The sequence below is a fragment of the Taurulus bubalis genome, assembly GCF_910589615.1.
Source record: "Taurulus bubalis genome assembly, chromosome: 19".
Taxonomy (NCBI): Eukaryota; Metazoa; Chordata; class Actinopteri; order Perciformes; family Cottidae; genus Taurulus; species Taurulus bubalis.
In genome coordinates, this window is record NC_136607.1 from 20169371 (window position 1) to 20184146 (window position 14776).

Here is a 14776-nt window from a genome sequence, read left to right on the forward strand (position 1 = left end):
TACGGATCATTTGTGTCGGCTCATTTACAACATTTATGATGTAGTTTACATTGCTGCTCACCATTTTATAAATGCATACGAGAGGCTTTCAGGTTGATTTCCTGCTAGCAGACATTTGCTTTCATCTATTTCACTGCAGCCTGTTTATCCAGGAAAACAAAACTATGTTGTAAAACGTAAAAGGGAAAATCTTCATCTTTCAACCGGACTTAATCTCAAAATGATGGCGTCATAATAACTCTAGCGCCTTCATTATAGAAGTTTTGGAAAGAATGGACTTGAGTGAGTCTTCTAAAGCTTCCCAAATTAACTTCAGTTGTATGTAAATAACTAAAAAAAGGGAGAGTAAGTTTATATTTAAATAAAAAAGGAAAACGGAATTGTTTAATTTGGTACTTTCTTGCTTAACGGATACGATACGTATCATGATGAAGGGATTACGATCCAATATATTGCGATAAGCAAAAATGAACACAGCTTTTTGGGATATATATCCAGTTTTACAGAACAGAAAACTGCAATACTCAAGCAGATCAATATCTATCTTACACCTCGAAAGTAGCTGCTCTGTAAAAAACAACAACAGAAGATTGAACGGAAGTTGAATTTCCGAGGCATGAATGGAAACTAAAAGTCAATAAAAAAAATGGTCAGCAGAAATGTAAATAATGCACACAAAGCGGTCCTTTAAGGTTTGGATATCTTGCATAATAAAGAGCTTGTTTACACTGAATGTTGTGCGATCCAATAAAAGAAATAACTGTTGTCGTGACACAACGCCGCTCTTGTTCCACCACCGGTTTCTTGAGCTGCTGTGCCGGGTCTTACCAGCCGAGGTCAGAGTCAGCCTAAGCCTATTGTGGCCCTGGCTGGACGTCCAGAGGGCAGAAAGGCTCTTTATTCCGGCCCGTATTTGCATAATAATCGGGTCTGAACTGTGTCAACTCTCAAGCCGTAGCTCTGCTCCAACAGCTGATGAAGCAGCAGAGAGCACGCGCCGCTGACCCATGATGCCTTGCGGGCGTGGGAGCCATGTGGGTGAAGGATTTCGAGAGCTCTTTTTTTTTTAAATTGGGTCGTGACAACAGGAAATGACATCAGCTCCAAGCCCAAGGGGGAGGAGTGTTGAAGAGAATGTTTTCCCACAGAAAGACCAAAAGTATAAAACGATAAAAATACAAAAGAAGACCCAGCAGTGTGTTTGATATCTGCTCTGCGGCGATAATGAGGACTTTGTTCGCCGTGCCGCTGAGACAATGCCAGCTTTTACCCCGGCATCAAACCCACGGTCACTCAATCATGTGGCCTTGTGTCTTTCGGTCGAATGAGGAGTCATTGGAGGCTTTTGGGAGGGAGGATGCAAAAGTAAAGGGGAAAGAGGAGGGTGCAAAGTGGCAGGGGGAGGAAGGCCAGGCAGCGTGAGGGTCGAGGACGAGCTCGCGTGATCGGCGCTTCGCTGCACGAGCGTGCGATGACACGTACCTTTTCCACGTCAGCCTTAGTCACGTTAATGTCGGCGTCCATCCTCTCAAAGTACTGCTGCGCTCGGTCCGCCTCTTTGCAGTCCCTCTCAAACTTCCTTTTACACTGGAAGCAGAAGGAGAAGACAAGTTAACACCATCACGGACGTCAGACCAGTCACTTCCTGCTGCCAGGGTTCAAACACATTCTGACCAGTGGATTTCCATGACTTTAAACCAAATTTCCATGACAAACATTTCGTGAAATCTGGGTGTAAACAGTAAAAAGTGAGTAAATGTAGTATTTAAACTAACAATGAGAATACAAAGCATACAGTAAACCTTAAATGACACAAATGAATGAGACAATAGTTTGATTAAAAGAATAAACATTTATATAGATGCCTGTATGTATGCCTGCTTATATTTTGAGCGTCTTTCTTGAATGAATGAATATATACTTTATTAATCCCCAAGGGGAATTATTTTGTCATCTGTAGCGCCTTACAACTTGAAGATACAAACACACAAGATAAAAGATACAATATATAAATAAGCAACAGGGATGAAAGATATATACAAATTAAAATAAAGTAATATATATATATTTAAATATACACAATAAAATAGAATAGAATACAACTAACTGGATTGAAATATATTCATATTTACAGCCGCAGAGTGTATTCATTAATTAAGTAAATTCAATTAAATTAGATAAACAATAGATAGTGCAAAATGCAAAGTATGTATGTGCACAGTGATGAATTAATCCACAGAGGAACTAGCAAGCATATTCATTATTTCAAACTCAGCGTAAATGAACGACATGAACACATGAATATAACACATTTACATGACTTTTACACAACTTTTGGGATTTTTTTTTTTTCAAGGACTTTTCCAGGCCTGGAAATAACCATTTTAAAAATTCCCTAAATGTCATTTCAGGGAGCGGCATTGTGTGCGACAGTCAGAGCTCAGTTTACGCCATCGGGGCTGTAAAAGCGTCTGCAGCCTGCAGATTAAACAAATGTTCATATAGTGGTCATTTGTGTCCAGAAAAACAAGCATTCATTCAACCCTCCTTCGACCCCTCGGAGGGAACAATCCGTGTTTGTTGGGCCGGCCCGCACTCTGAACTGTGCCTATCTGCTCGCACACAAAGGGAACATTGAGCGCTCAGCGGAGTTTGAGGAGGACAAGGCAGTCCTGCATATCTCTCTCTCTCTCTCTCTCTCTCTCTCTCGGAGATAAGAAGTGGTGTTCTGTGGAATCTCTCTTTCAGCTGCTTCACTTGAACAAATGGAAAACGGACCCCCCTGGATATGATCTTATATCTTATCTCGGGTTTGAATAACAGCGTTTGGAATTATACAGTCGTCTAATTTAACGTTATCCTGGCCAACGTTTGACGACTAAAAGGACACTAAAAGGAAACTTTGTGTTTTAAGTTCTACTTTTTCCATTCAAGGCTTCTATTGAGGTTTTTTAATGAAACTTCAACGTTCTGCCATCGCTCTAAAAATATAAAATATATATATTTTTGAGGGGTTACTGTGGTTATATGAAGCAGAATATTTTCTTAGATTAAAACATTTTATGAATTTGTGATTACATTTCTTTCTTTCATTACATTTTGACTTTACATTGCTCTTGAGTTGTAATACTAGTCGTATTAGTTTAGCCTAATCTTTATCTGCAACTATGCAGAGACACCAACAGAATGAATACAAAAAGCTGCACAGAATTTAAATTATGAAACGTTCCAAACGACACTTCAAACTATTCAGTGCAGCTCTATTTATACTATAGGAAAATCCGCCTGCCTGAAAAGAATTAACAGTATCAGTAAACTTTAAACCAACATTATTCATCTATCAAAATACCATCTTGGTGCAAGAAGCTGTCTTGTATCTTCATCTCTTGCTCACAACTGATGCCCAGTCTCCATTTTGAGTCGAATAAATGGCACGCTGTCTGAGTTTCATGATGAAGACGGACCATGAGGTCCCTCAGGGCTCTGTACTCGGTCCTCGGCTGTTTTCCACCCACTGTAAGTAAGTGCTCCCTTAGCATTTGAGGATGACGATGATGATGCACGTCATCGTCACACTGCTCCTCCCTAAGTGTCGGTTGAAGCATGCTTTGTAGCACGTGACGCCGATGCTGATTCATATATCCATAGACCGTCTGCACAGTTTTATACAAGATTGTGTTCCCTTTTCTGTGATTTTAATTTTTAATTAAATCATAAAAAAATGCAACTTGTCATGATTAAATCATTCATATTTGTTTGGGGTGTTTAAAGTAATTGAAAAAATATATATTTAGTTAACAATCTTCTGGTTTTCTCTAGCAACTGCGCTCCATCACAACTGCCACCGGTGGACATTCGAGGTACTGCACATTAACGGGGTCGCTTACCGATTCCAGCTGTTTCCACGAGCTCTCGATTTGCTGCTGCGCCTTACGCCCATCATGGAAGTGCTGTCAAAGGATAAGGGGTAAAAACAAAAGTGAAATATTATTATCTATTCACAGGCTTAAGAGATTTGAAAGCAGGTGACCTTGACACAGCGGGGATAATAAATTAGAAGCGGTTGGAATGAGTCTCGACCTACACCACTAAACACTATGAATATTACTCACACTGTGTTAATGTAAGCTGAGAAAGTAGGGCAAATTCTAATAGATACTACTATACTGTAGCTACATTACAAATTATGACCATACAATCCACGGGCTTAACTCTCAGAGATTTATACAGGCTCCAGCACAGAGTGTGGCTTTGTTAAGTCCATTTGATTAAAGAACAGTTCAACACAGGCGCCCCTAAAAAAAAATCAGCGTTGCAAATAGCAACATACAGTTAGCAGCAATACTAAAAAATCCACTGAATGAAGGCTTTGCACTCAGTAGAGATTCTAATAAAATAAAAATAAAAAGGTCAAACATCCTGCAGATCAAGAAAGAGTGACACGGAGGAGCAGTGTGGTGACGCCGAACAGACGAAGCTGCAAACGCCACGTGTCATGAGCACAGCAGGGAAAGATCTACCTGTCCTCTGGGACCTCTGCTCGGGCTCCATGGCACGTGGAAGGGGCACTAATGTACTAATTTAATGACCTCAAGTATGAGAAAATATATCCAAACATGTAAGAAAATGTATTTAGTCCAAAAAGGCAACGAACAACAACTAATATATCTATCAACAGATATCCATGTCCTCTTCAGGATGAACTGGAGTTATTTGCAACTTTGTGGCCCCTTGGACTTTATTTTGACGGCACCATCAGGTCAAAATATTTAATTGGCCTATACTTTTTATTTATTTTTTACCAAATGCATTCAATACAAAGCTTCAGCTGTACTTTGGTTTTAGAGCAACTGAGCAAATGTTTAATATTACAATGTTAACAGTCATTGTGAGCCTTTATCCCTTTTGTTGAATACAAATCTCCACTTGATTTATGCTATTATTAAGCATACGAGTGACCAGAGGGATAGAAAACCGTTGTAACCGTGAGATGGGAACTGGTTCAGTCAAAGAGAAGCTTCCAGTGAGCAGATAAAACATGGAAGCCAGATATTGTAATCTAGGGGGAGACAGATTATGTCACAGTTAAGTGTTGCGTATTCGACGAGGCTTTATTGAACACGTAGCACGATGTGTGTTCGTTATGCTAACGGCCTCCCTCGGCCTCGCTCGCTCCAGGGGGGCAGAAGACTCTCTCTCTCTCTCTCTGTGTGGATCACAGACCCCCCAAAGAAACACATTAAAAAGAAGAAGCCATTGAGACTTGACTATCAATGAGCGGTCCCCTGGTTACGCTGACGGGTCAGAAGCTGAGCTGCATATCGATGCTGCAATCCAACAAAAGGGCCGAGCCGCTGGAGAGAGCACGAGGCGTTCGCTTGTCCTCGGTACTCCGAGTACTAAGTCAGACGCACGAGCACGAGACGAGACCTGGAGGCGTCCGGCAGGTCGCTCTCACCTGAACATGAGAGTAGTGAGAATGCGTCTGGTTGGCCTCAAACAGACACACTTCTCATATCCTCAGGTTTCAAGGGGGAAGCTGAGAGAAATGAGGAAGCGCTCCGGTTGTTTCAGAGGAAGTATTTCAGCTCGAGCAGAAAAATAGGACATGGTGGAGCCTCTCGGGCCAAATGTTTAATCAACCCTGACCTTCAAATTCCCGTTTGATAAGAAGCATCTTATTCAGTTATGAAAGCACGTCTTATGATAAGATACGCTGAAGATACAATGGAGCCTTTTCACGGCGCTGCAGCACAAGACCGGCTGACATCATTGTTACTGTGGACGCATTCCTTCAACCAAACACTTGTCTCCATGACAACACAGCTGAAAAATACCCAGAGCCTCTCTCATTGCTGTTTGCGTAAACAAATCCTCCATCATCACGCCGGTAAACAAACCACGTAGACGCTGGACGGGGGTAACGAGGTCCAGCTGGAGGCCGAGGAACGACGGGTTCAAAAAATGTAAAAAAGAAATGTGAGCTCATTCGCTTTTTGTTTTTTTTCAAATGCAAAAGAGAGAGGACACACCCCGTCTTTCTCCCACACGTCCTTCTCAGTAACGGCATGTGACTGCTGCCACACTTCACCAGGTCGCTGACCTGAAGCTGCAGCTCTCAGTTACCCAGACACACAGTGAACTGAGAGTCTTCACCAAGCTGTAACCACCTTGATGCAGATTTACTCTTTACTTAAATGTTCTAAACACGGGATTCAGAGCACTAATACAGCAGCAAACATCTGTATGTGGAGACAGAGTGCAGTGATGGCGTCCTGAGCCGTCAATGCAATTCCATGTGAAAGAGTCTATTTGTACAGGTGTGCATCATGGCGTCCTGAGCATGGCTCTACTTTCTGGGGTCATCCTGGTCCAAGACTGTGAGGCGGACGTGCAAAACAAAAGACACGAGGTGGAAGGCGGGACAACCGACAAACACCCTCTGCTGTCACTCCAAAAAAAACATACTCCCAGCACCGCTTTTGCCCCTTTTGAGCCTCCACACACGAGCTCCAACTCAACTGTTCGTCATCCATTGCCGTGACCCGGCTCACAGGAATGTGCACCTGCAGCCCTGTACAGCTGTCACCGGGGAGAGGTATTCTACATGAAGCATCCTGGATGGAGACGCGTGCGCGTGCAGCGGCGATGGAAAAACATCCACGATCAATTCTCCCCTCCTCCGCTTCCTATTTGTCTCTCCACTCAACTCAAGAAGGTACGTGAGAGCCTCTCCAGAGAGACACACTGTTCTTCCACCGCGGCGTCGGCTCTGCTCTCGGCCTCCGCAGAGATAAAATGAGGACGGCGTCTTCTGCCAAAAGCACCTAAGAGATGTTTTACGGCCTATTATATTTCTCAGCTGACTGTTCTCTGGCTCTGCCCGCGGAAGAGGTATTCTTTATAGAAACGTTTCTAGCTGGTTGAACATGTCACGTTCTAATAGTTTACGTGCAAAGATTTGTGCCAGAAAGCGTCTCCGACGGTCCAGAAAGTAGCCGAGTGTGTATGTGTGCAGTGAACACAGTACGGTGGCCCTTCTGGGACAATTACACCGTGAAGCCCAGGCCAGGCTGAACAACATGGCCTCTTACTGAGGTCATGATCTACTTTCAGGATCTCCTCCCGTGCCTTTATGATTCAGATCTATGTCGAATCAAATCCTTTTAGAAAGCGTTCTCAGCTCCTGTGCCGCCCCACGCTGAGCCGAGCGAGAGGTTCACTCGGGGAGAGTTACACAACCGCCCCACGTGAGGAACTAATGAGGTATTATTTTTCTTTCTACCTGTCCAATAAACTCTCTATAAACCCAGGAACAGGCGGGACCTCACCCTCCTCTAATCCCAGCGTCTGGGTCGGCCCGCATAGCTGTGTCTGAGAGGCACTGCAGCTTTTGATGAAGATCTTTCTCTTTGTAGCTCAGAAAACACTCGATGTCAGTCCTAATCTCTCCTTTCCCCTTTTGCATGTCCCTGTTTGTGTCGCATCATGCTATGAAGGGAAACCCCCACTCAGATGTGTGGCTTGTTTTTAGTCACGAGAGGCAGACACATGACAAACTAGGAGGACAGAGGGAGGAGAGAGCGAGGGGGAAACTGTTCATATTTATAAATACAATAGCGGAAAACTGAAGTCAGGAGGAAGAGGGGTGTCAGGGTGACATCCTGCAGCCTCAGGACAGCACGGGCCTGACCCTGGTCCCACAGATGCTGTGCCAAGCCAAACCAAGCCAGGCTAAACCGACGGCAAAAGAGCAGAATAGGCCAAGAGGTGGTGGATGGTTCCAACTAAACCCAAGTTTCAGGGCTTCCTGTATTCAGGTCGCGGCTGCAGCAACACGATTGTCACCAGTTGTGCAGATAGACTCTTTTTAAAAAGCCGCTGTGCCTCTGCGCAGCCCTCTGGTTTTGTTTTTCCACTCCAGTTCCCCTCAGCTGGACGTCCGTGACCATGAGTCCATGACAGAATGTTCTGAATGTATTTTTTCCAGCTGGGTAGTTTTCTCTCTTCTCCTCCACTCGCTCTCCGGCTTTAACGAGCGCCGGGCGCCGCTCTGTTATCTGTGAATCATGCACAGCGGGTCCGCCGCTCTTCGAAATCACTTTTATAATACGTGAGGAGGAAAGTGACTTTTGTGAGGCGGTTTATAAAAAGAGAGAAATAAGCCCGTAATGACAGAGAAGCGAGGACTTTGTTCCATAAAAAGGACTCAGACCGTCACGTTCTGCCCTTCTGGAGAGTCTTAATCTATATTTACTCAGCGATGACCTCAGTCCACGGAGAACAGAGGATGCAGAGGGAGTGGGCTACGTCACTTACTGCAGGACGGTGCGTCTTCTGGTCTCAAATAAACTCATTTACGTTTAAATCAAAGCACTGGCGAGGGGAGAACGACAGGAGGATAAGGAAAGAGCAACATTATGTATATATATATAATTGTGTATATATGTATGTATATATATGTATATATGTATTTATATGTGTGTATATGTATGTGTACATGTATGTATGAGGGTGTGTATCTACATATATACATAGTATGTGTATATATGTATGTATATGTGTATGTGTGTATATGTATGTGTGTATCTACGTATATACATAGTATGTGTATATATGTATGTATATGTATGTATATATGTGTATGTATATATATATGTGTATCTATGTATGTATATGTATGTGCGTGTGTGTATATATATGTGTACATGTATGTATGAGGGTGTGTATCTACATATATACATAGTATGTGCATATATGTGTGTATATGTGTATGTGTGTATATATGTGTGTATATGTGTGTATGTGTGTGTGTATGTGTGTATGTGTGTGTGTGTATGTGTGTATGTGTGTATATGGGTGTATATATGTGTGTGTGTATGTGTGTGTATATATATGTGTGTATGTGTGTGTGTATATATGGGTATGTGTGTATATGTATGTGTGTGTGTGGATATATATGTGTACATGTATGTATGAGGGTGTGTATCTACGTATATACATAGTATGTGTATATATGTATGTATATATGTGTATGTGTGTATATGTATGTGTGTATGTGTGTATGTGTGTATATGTATGTGTGTATATGTGTATATATGTGTATGTGTGTATATGTATGTGTGTATGTGTCTGTGTGTATATGTGTATATATGTGTATGTGTGTATATGTATGTGTGTATGTGTATGTGTGTATATGTGTATATATGTGTGTATATGTGTGTGTATATATGTGTATGTGTGTATATGTATGTGCGTGTGTGTGTATCTATGTGTACATGTATGTATGAGGGTGTGTATCTACGTATATACATAGTATGTGTATATGCAGGTATACCCCTACGTATTGTTATTTTTATTTGTATGATTATGTGCATGTGTATCTTTACACAACTTTTTCTTGATATGCATAGCTAGAAAATCAATAAAAATGTGATAAAAAAAAGGAAAGAGCAATATTGAATAATGGAGGTGTGACTATAAAACGAAATCCCACCGATTTCCTCTCGGCCTTGACCTCCTGCAGGTAGCGCGAGAGCTCGGTGATGATTTGAGACGTCAGGTTCTCCGCTATGACCTCGTGTTGACCGGCGTAGTCGTTCAGCTCGTTCAGGGACGCCAGGAAGGCTCGACAGAAGGTGAACCTGGCGAGAGACAGGAAGTGATGTCAGAGGAGAGATGGTTGCAAAAGCGACCGTGTTAGAAACTAATGGCATCGTGGTTTGAATTTGGTTTGGAACGTGGTCCTTTGGTTAGGAATGGTGTGATGTCTGGCGGGAGAATAAGGTGAGATACAAGTCGACAGCTAGCAGTTAGCTTAGCTTAGCATGACGACTGGAAACAGCTAGCCTGAACCAATTCCGCCTGTAAAAGCATCAGCTTGTGGTCGTGATCATGTGACATCGATGTGCACGGCCCTTTAACTTACTTGCTCTCATCCTCTTCTCGTGAGTTCTTCTTGGGTTGGTACTTCTTTGATAAATTCCTGTGAGGACAAAGAGTTCAGACTCATCAGACATTTCCTCCAGCATCGTTCTTATTAAGAGCCCAGTCTGCAGACGTTCCCATTATGTTTCCCTGACACTGCCCTTATGGACACCATTCAATCCAGCAGAGTGCTTTCTGCCGCTCACACTCCATCCTCCTTCTCCTCTCCTCGGGTCATGAATCACGCCAGAAGCAAGCATGCTTTTCAATATGCAGCCATTGCCCTTGTTGTGACTCTGTGCTGCATGTGAGTGGCACGAGATGAGTGCAGTGTGAGGAGGAAGAGGAGGAGGAAGAGGAGGAGAAATGAGATGTTGGGTCAAGATGAAAGGGAGTATGTCGCCATGCACGCCGTCTGTGAATTGATATTGTTGGGAAAAGGCTGCGGATAATAACCTTCATTATGGTTATGACAGTCTTTCAATATCCTCCTCTCAGCCGACGGGTTGCAGCACATTGTGTCACGTCCGTTAAACGCTCACCGTGCTGTCAGCAGAACATAATAACGTGCACTAGATGCTCTGATGGATCTGAGTGAGCATTGTGTGCTTCATGCCTGCAGGAGCCTTTTGTCTAATTAAAGAGCAGCGTTCTCTATTTAAAAAAGAACAACCAAAAACTAAAATACAGGCCGACGCAAAAGAGCCACTTTCAGGAAGACGGAGCAGACGCTGTAACTTTATAATCCTATTTCATGTCTTGAAAAGGAAGTTTGTCATTATTGTTGTCATTAAAAATGCAATACTGCTGTCCACGTTGCACATGACAATCAGTATTCTGAGTCGACGTGAAGAGCTTTAAAAGAGCTGATAAAAAAAAAGTATTTTGTGTTATTGTAATTGCATGAATGTTGTCCATGGTGCTGTTAGATAGTTGTGTGTCCCTTTGTGTGCAGCAGGCGGGAGAGCAACATTTATGAAAGGCTAAATGCTGAACTATGAATTGAAGCAGAATATTTTGTAAGATTAAAACATTTAGTGGATTTTGGAAATGATTTAAGTTGATCTTTTTCCGATAAATTAGGACTTTTTGTGCAGAAATACCTTTTTCTTTTAACCGAAACTTGATTATAATCATACAGGTACATTCAATACATTCAACCTCAGCATTTAACCCGTCCTATGGGCTGTAAAGCGGCCGAGATTTGGTGCCTCACTCAAGGACACTTTGACGTGTGGACAGTCAGAGCTGTGGATGAAACCGCCGACCTCGTGGTGAGGAGAGGACCTCCCTATCTGCGCCCACAACGAATGAACAGATAAGAGCGAATGAAGAAGAAAAAATGCTTGATTTACAATTTTTATGTAAAAAGCACACGTAAATCCCTACTGTAATAAATAATGCATGTGTTAAAAATATATATATATGTGTAATGTGTGACTCGCTCTGCTCACATCCCCCACCACGCCTCCCTAGTGGCGTTTGCACTGTTGCTAGGCAGATCTGTCTATCTCTCTCTCACACCGTCTCTAATTATAGTGCCAGTTCCCACTATCAGTCACTCACAGGCAGATGTCACGTGTCAGATTGTATTTGCGCCACAACCACATATTTAACACACGTCAGGGTAAAGGTAGCGGCTTCATTAGGAGAATAAAATAATAACAAGTGTGTGTGTGTGTGTGTGTCTGCAAGATGAGACCGCATGGCCGCTTCATTCCGGGTGACACTGTAACCGCAATAAAGGCAGACGCTCCCACCCTCACCCCGTCTCTTTTGTTAGCAGGACTTTATTCCCACTGTGTTATGGATTATGCCCGACTGGAATGTGGGGGAGGATGCGTTAATGCATCGCCTGCATGACTAGACTGAAGCATTGTGCATGTTTACACCAGGCAGGGGAAGAGGATTATGCATGGATTAGTGCGGCGTGCGATGTAGAAATGCTCCAAAGTAGTGTCATAGCCTCAGATGACGAGGAGTGAAGGCTATGGCATGTAGTTTAGAATAAATAAACAACCAGAGTATGCTTTAGGGCGGGCTTACTGTGATTGGCAGGTCTCTACGTCACTCCTCCGCTTTCCAAATATAGTAAAGTATAGTTCAACGGATGCAAAAAGTCTTTGATTATGACATTAGAGCTTTATGATCGATATACTGAATATATTCTTGATTGATCATTTGATAAATGCACAACTTCCAAGGCGACGTCCTCACATTTTGTCCAGTAAACACTCTAAAATGTCCCTCTCTTATTACTTAATTATGTATTATTACAGTGCGTTATGTCTCCCGTGTAAAAGCCTGTGACAGAAGGTAAAATCTACCCGGCAACACGGATGAGAGAAAAGAGGACTAGATCAAAAGAGGCCAACTCCATTACTTTATTAGATCCAACAGCCTGCCGTTTCTTTTGCTTTGAGCGTCCCCGTTAGATTAAGCCTGCTTTCATGAGCTAAGTTGGTTTAAAACTAAAAAGGGATAATTAGCCCGTAGATGTGGCTCCACAACAAAGAAGCACTGTGCGTTAAAAACACAGGAAAGCCCTCTGACTCAGGCTATCCTGTCACTGAGGACTAATTTCCTCATTTCAGCCTTTTTCTGACATGTGTGCCAATGTGTTCACGTGTTCGTGTGTGTGTGTGCGTGTGTGTGCGTGTGCATGTGTGTGTGGGGTGTGTAGATAACAGACCCAGTTTGACAGCGGGCACATTGACTGAAAACATCCGCACCATCTGTGGAGCCTGAAGTTCAATAGAAGCCAAGATGAGCCCAACCCCAAACACACTGTACACAGACGCTGACTAATTGCACTATGGGATATCTGTATCAATTGAAATGCAATGTTTTGGGGATTATTTGTCCAAAACACTGCTTTAATTTGAGCGATCCAGTCGTTCGTGAAAGGGGTACGAATGCATTTGAATGTTGCATCTGAATGACTAATTTCCTGGATGTGCACGCATGTAAACACAGGCTGCTAGTCCTATTATCTCAAGCTCACTTCACTCCCTAAAAGAGCAGTGCTGTGGAGGGTCTGTTGCTGTGTGAATACCAGGTCGCTGTGTAATGAGGGGCGGGAGGAGGAGGGTCAATACTCAGAGCATTAGCCATATTGCCCGGCCTCTTTAAAGATGAGGATTGAGGATTTGTGGAGGGTATCTCCCACTGTGATGGGACGCATGAGGAGATAAGAGATGGATCCTCTCGGTGTGCGTGTGCGCGTGTGTGTGTGTGTGTGTGTGTGTGTGTGTGTGTGTGTGTAGAGAGAGAGAATATAGAGAGAATAGGAGGGGGGCGGGCCAAAACTTGTGGTTGGCGGAAATAAAAGCAGAGAAAAATCTGGGTCAGACCTGGGCTTGATAATGCTGATACCTACTCGTCTCTATGGAAACACAAGCTCCGCCCCCATCCCCCCACACAACCTGACTTCCTCTCGCCTGAAGCAGAAGCTAGCAACAGCAGACAGCGTGCATGCACACGAGAGGGAGGAGACAGAAAGACTGTATATAGGGGAAAAGAGAGAAAGGAGGAGGAGGAGGGAATATAAATGGCTTTAATGACGGTTTTATTTAGATTCTACACATGCATAAAGTGATTGTGCTGATTAATAACAGGCTCCCCAGAGGTCAGAGGTCACTGTCAGCTACAGAACTAGCTGGTGAGGATTCAGTCTCCTTGTTTCAGGTCAAATCCTGCTGTCGGAGGTCCTGCATATGGATCATAAATCGGCTCGAGCACTCACCTAATTTGCTTTGCATAGCTGGCTTCAATGTCTGATCTCTCCTTGACAAATTTGGTGTACTTCTCCACAAATTCGATCCCCCACTGTGTGTGCTTCTCCAAGTTGTCAAACTGATCCTGCAGAGAGAGAGAAGGAGAAGGCGAAATGATTAAAATCCCTCGAATACAAAGGAGAGGGCAATCTGACAAGTGTCAAGTGTGCAGAAGAAAAGAAAGAGAAACAAGCTCAAAGATTAAATATAGATGAGGACATTGTATTGTGTGTATACTCCAGGAAGTAATGCTGAATTTAAATATGCATCACATATTATCCACTGGAAGCTGTCATTGTAAGTAGCAGATTTCTCTCGGACTCCTGAGTATCATCATGAAGGGTGGAGCGTTAGCTCGTTGTAAAAACAGACGCTAACGGCTAACTGCTGATAACCAAACACAGCTGTTGGGGCTGAACTCGTTATTAATGATCTGCGCAGGACTGTTGAGGGAAAAAATGAGCCTCCAGTTGGCTGAGGTCACGTCTGGAAATGCATCAGTACAGAACAGAGAGCATGTGCAATGAACACACACACACACACACACACTTCGGCTAATCTTTACTGGCGATCACATGGCTACTTGTCTCGCAACAAATGCGGGTGTAATTTTGCAAGATGAACCAAAAACAGAACAACCTTGATGTGACTCCAACAGTCCCCCATCCTCTCCTCGACCATGTCTGAGTCCCTGAGTCCAGCTACCGGCTCCTCTGCACTGTGTGTGTACACCGAGTGTAGAGGGGCAGGAAGAGGTTCGTGTGATTCTCTGAGGAAACCACGCGACGTGCTCTAAGAGTGCTTCAAGCGTCTCTGCACTGAAAGCATCATCGTATCAAAAGACACAGGAAGCGGTTGTGTTTCCGAAAAAAGTCTGAGAGTTACGCTTCAGGCTCCACAATCATGCAGCACTTGAAGCTGTCTTTTTTTTTCTTATTCCTAGAAGTGCAGAACATTCAGGACGATGCGCTGTCGTAGCTCTATCGTAGCTCTGTCGTAGCTCTATTGTAGCTCTGTCCTAGCTCTATCGTAGCTCTATCGCAGCTATATTGTAGCTCTGTCCTAGCTCTATC

General features: G+C 43.4%; 1 protein-coding gene across 1 annotated transcript in view; it reads right to left on the reverse strand.

The window, feature by feature from the left end:
• fnbp1b (formin binding protein 1b) overlaps positions 1 to 14384 on the reverse strand; it is a gene marked incomplete at both ends in the record, with an annotated part of 33456 nt that extends 19072 nt beyond the window's left edge. Inside the window, 6 exons of the mRNA XM_079235361.1 lie at positions 1483 to 1587; positions 3888 to 3950; positions 9497 to 9644; positions 9929 to 9985; positions 13673 to 13788; positions 14343 to 14384. Of these exons, the coding sequence (XP_079091487.1) occupies positions 1483 to 1587; positions 3888 to 3950; positions 9497 to 9644; positions 9929 to 9985; positions 13673 to 13788; positions 14343 to 14384 (531 nt within the window). The remainder of the gene's footprint in view (positions 1 to 1482; positions 1588 to 3887; positions 3951 to 9496; positions 9645 to 9928; positions 9986 to 13672; positions 13789 to 14342) is intronic.
• Positions 14385 to 14776: the final 392 nt, after the last annotated feature.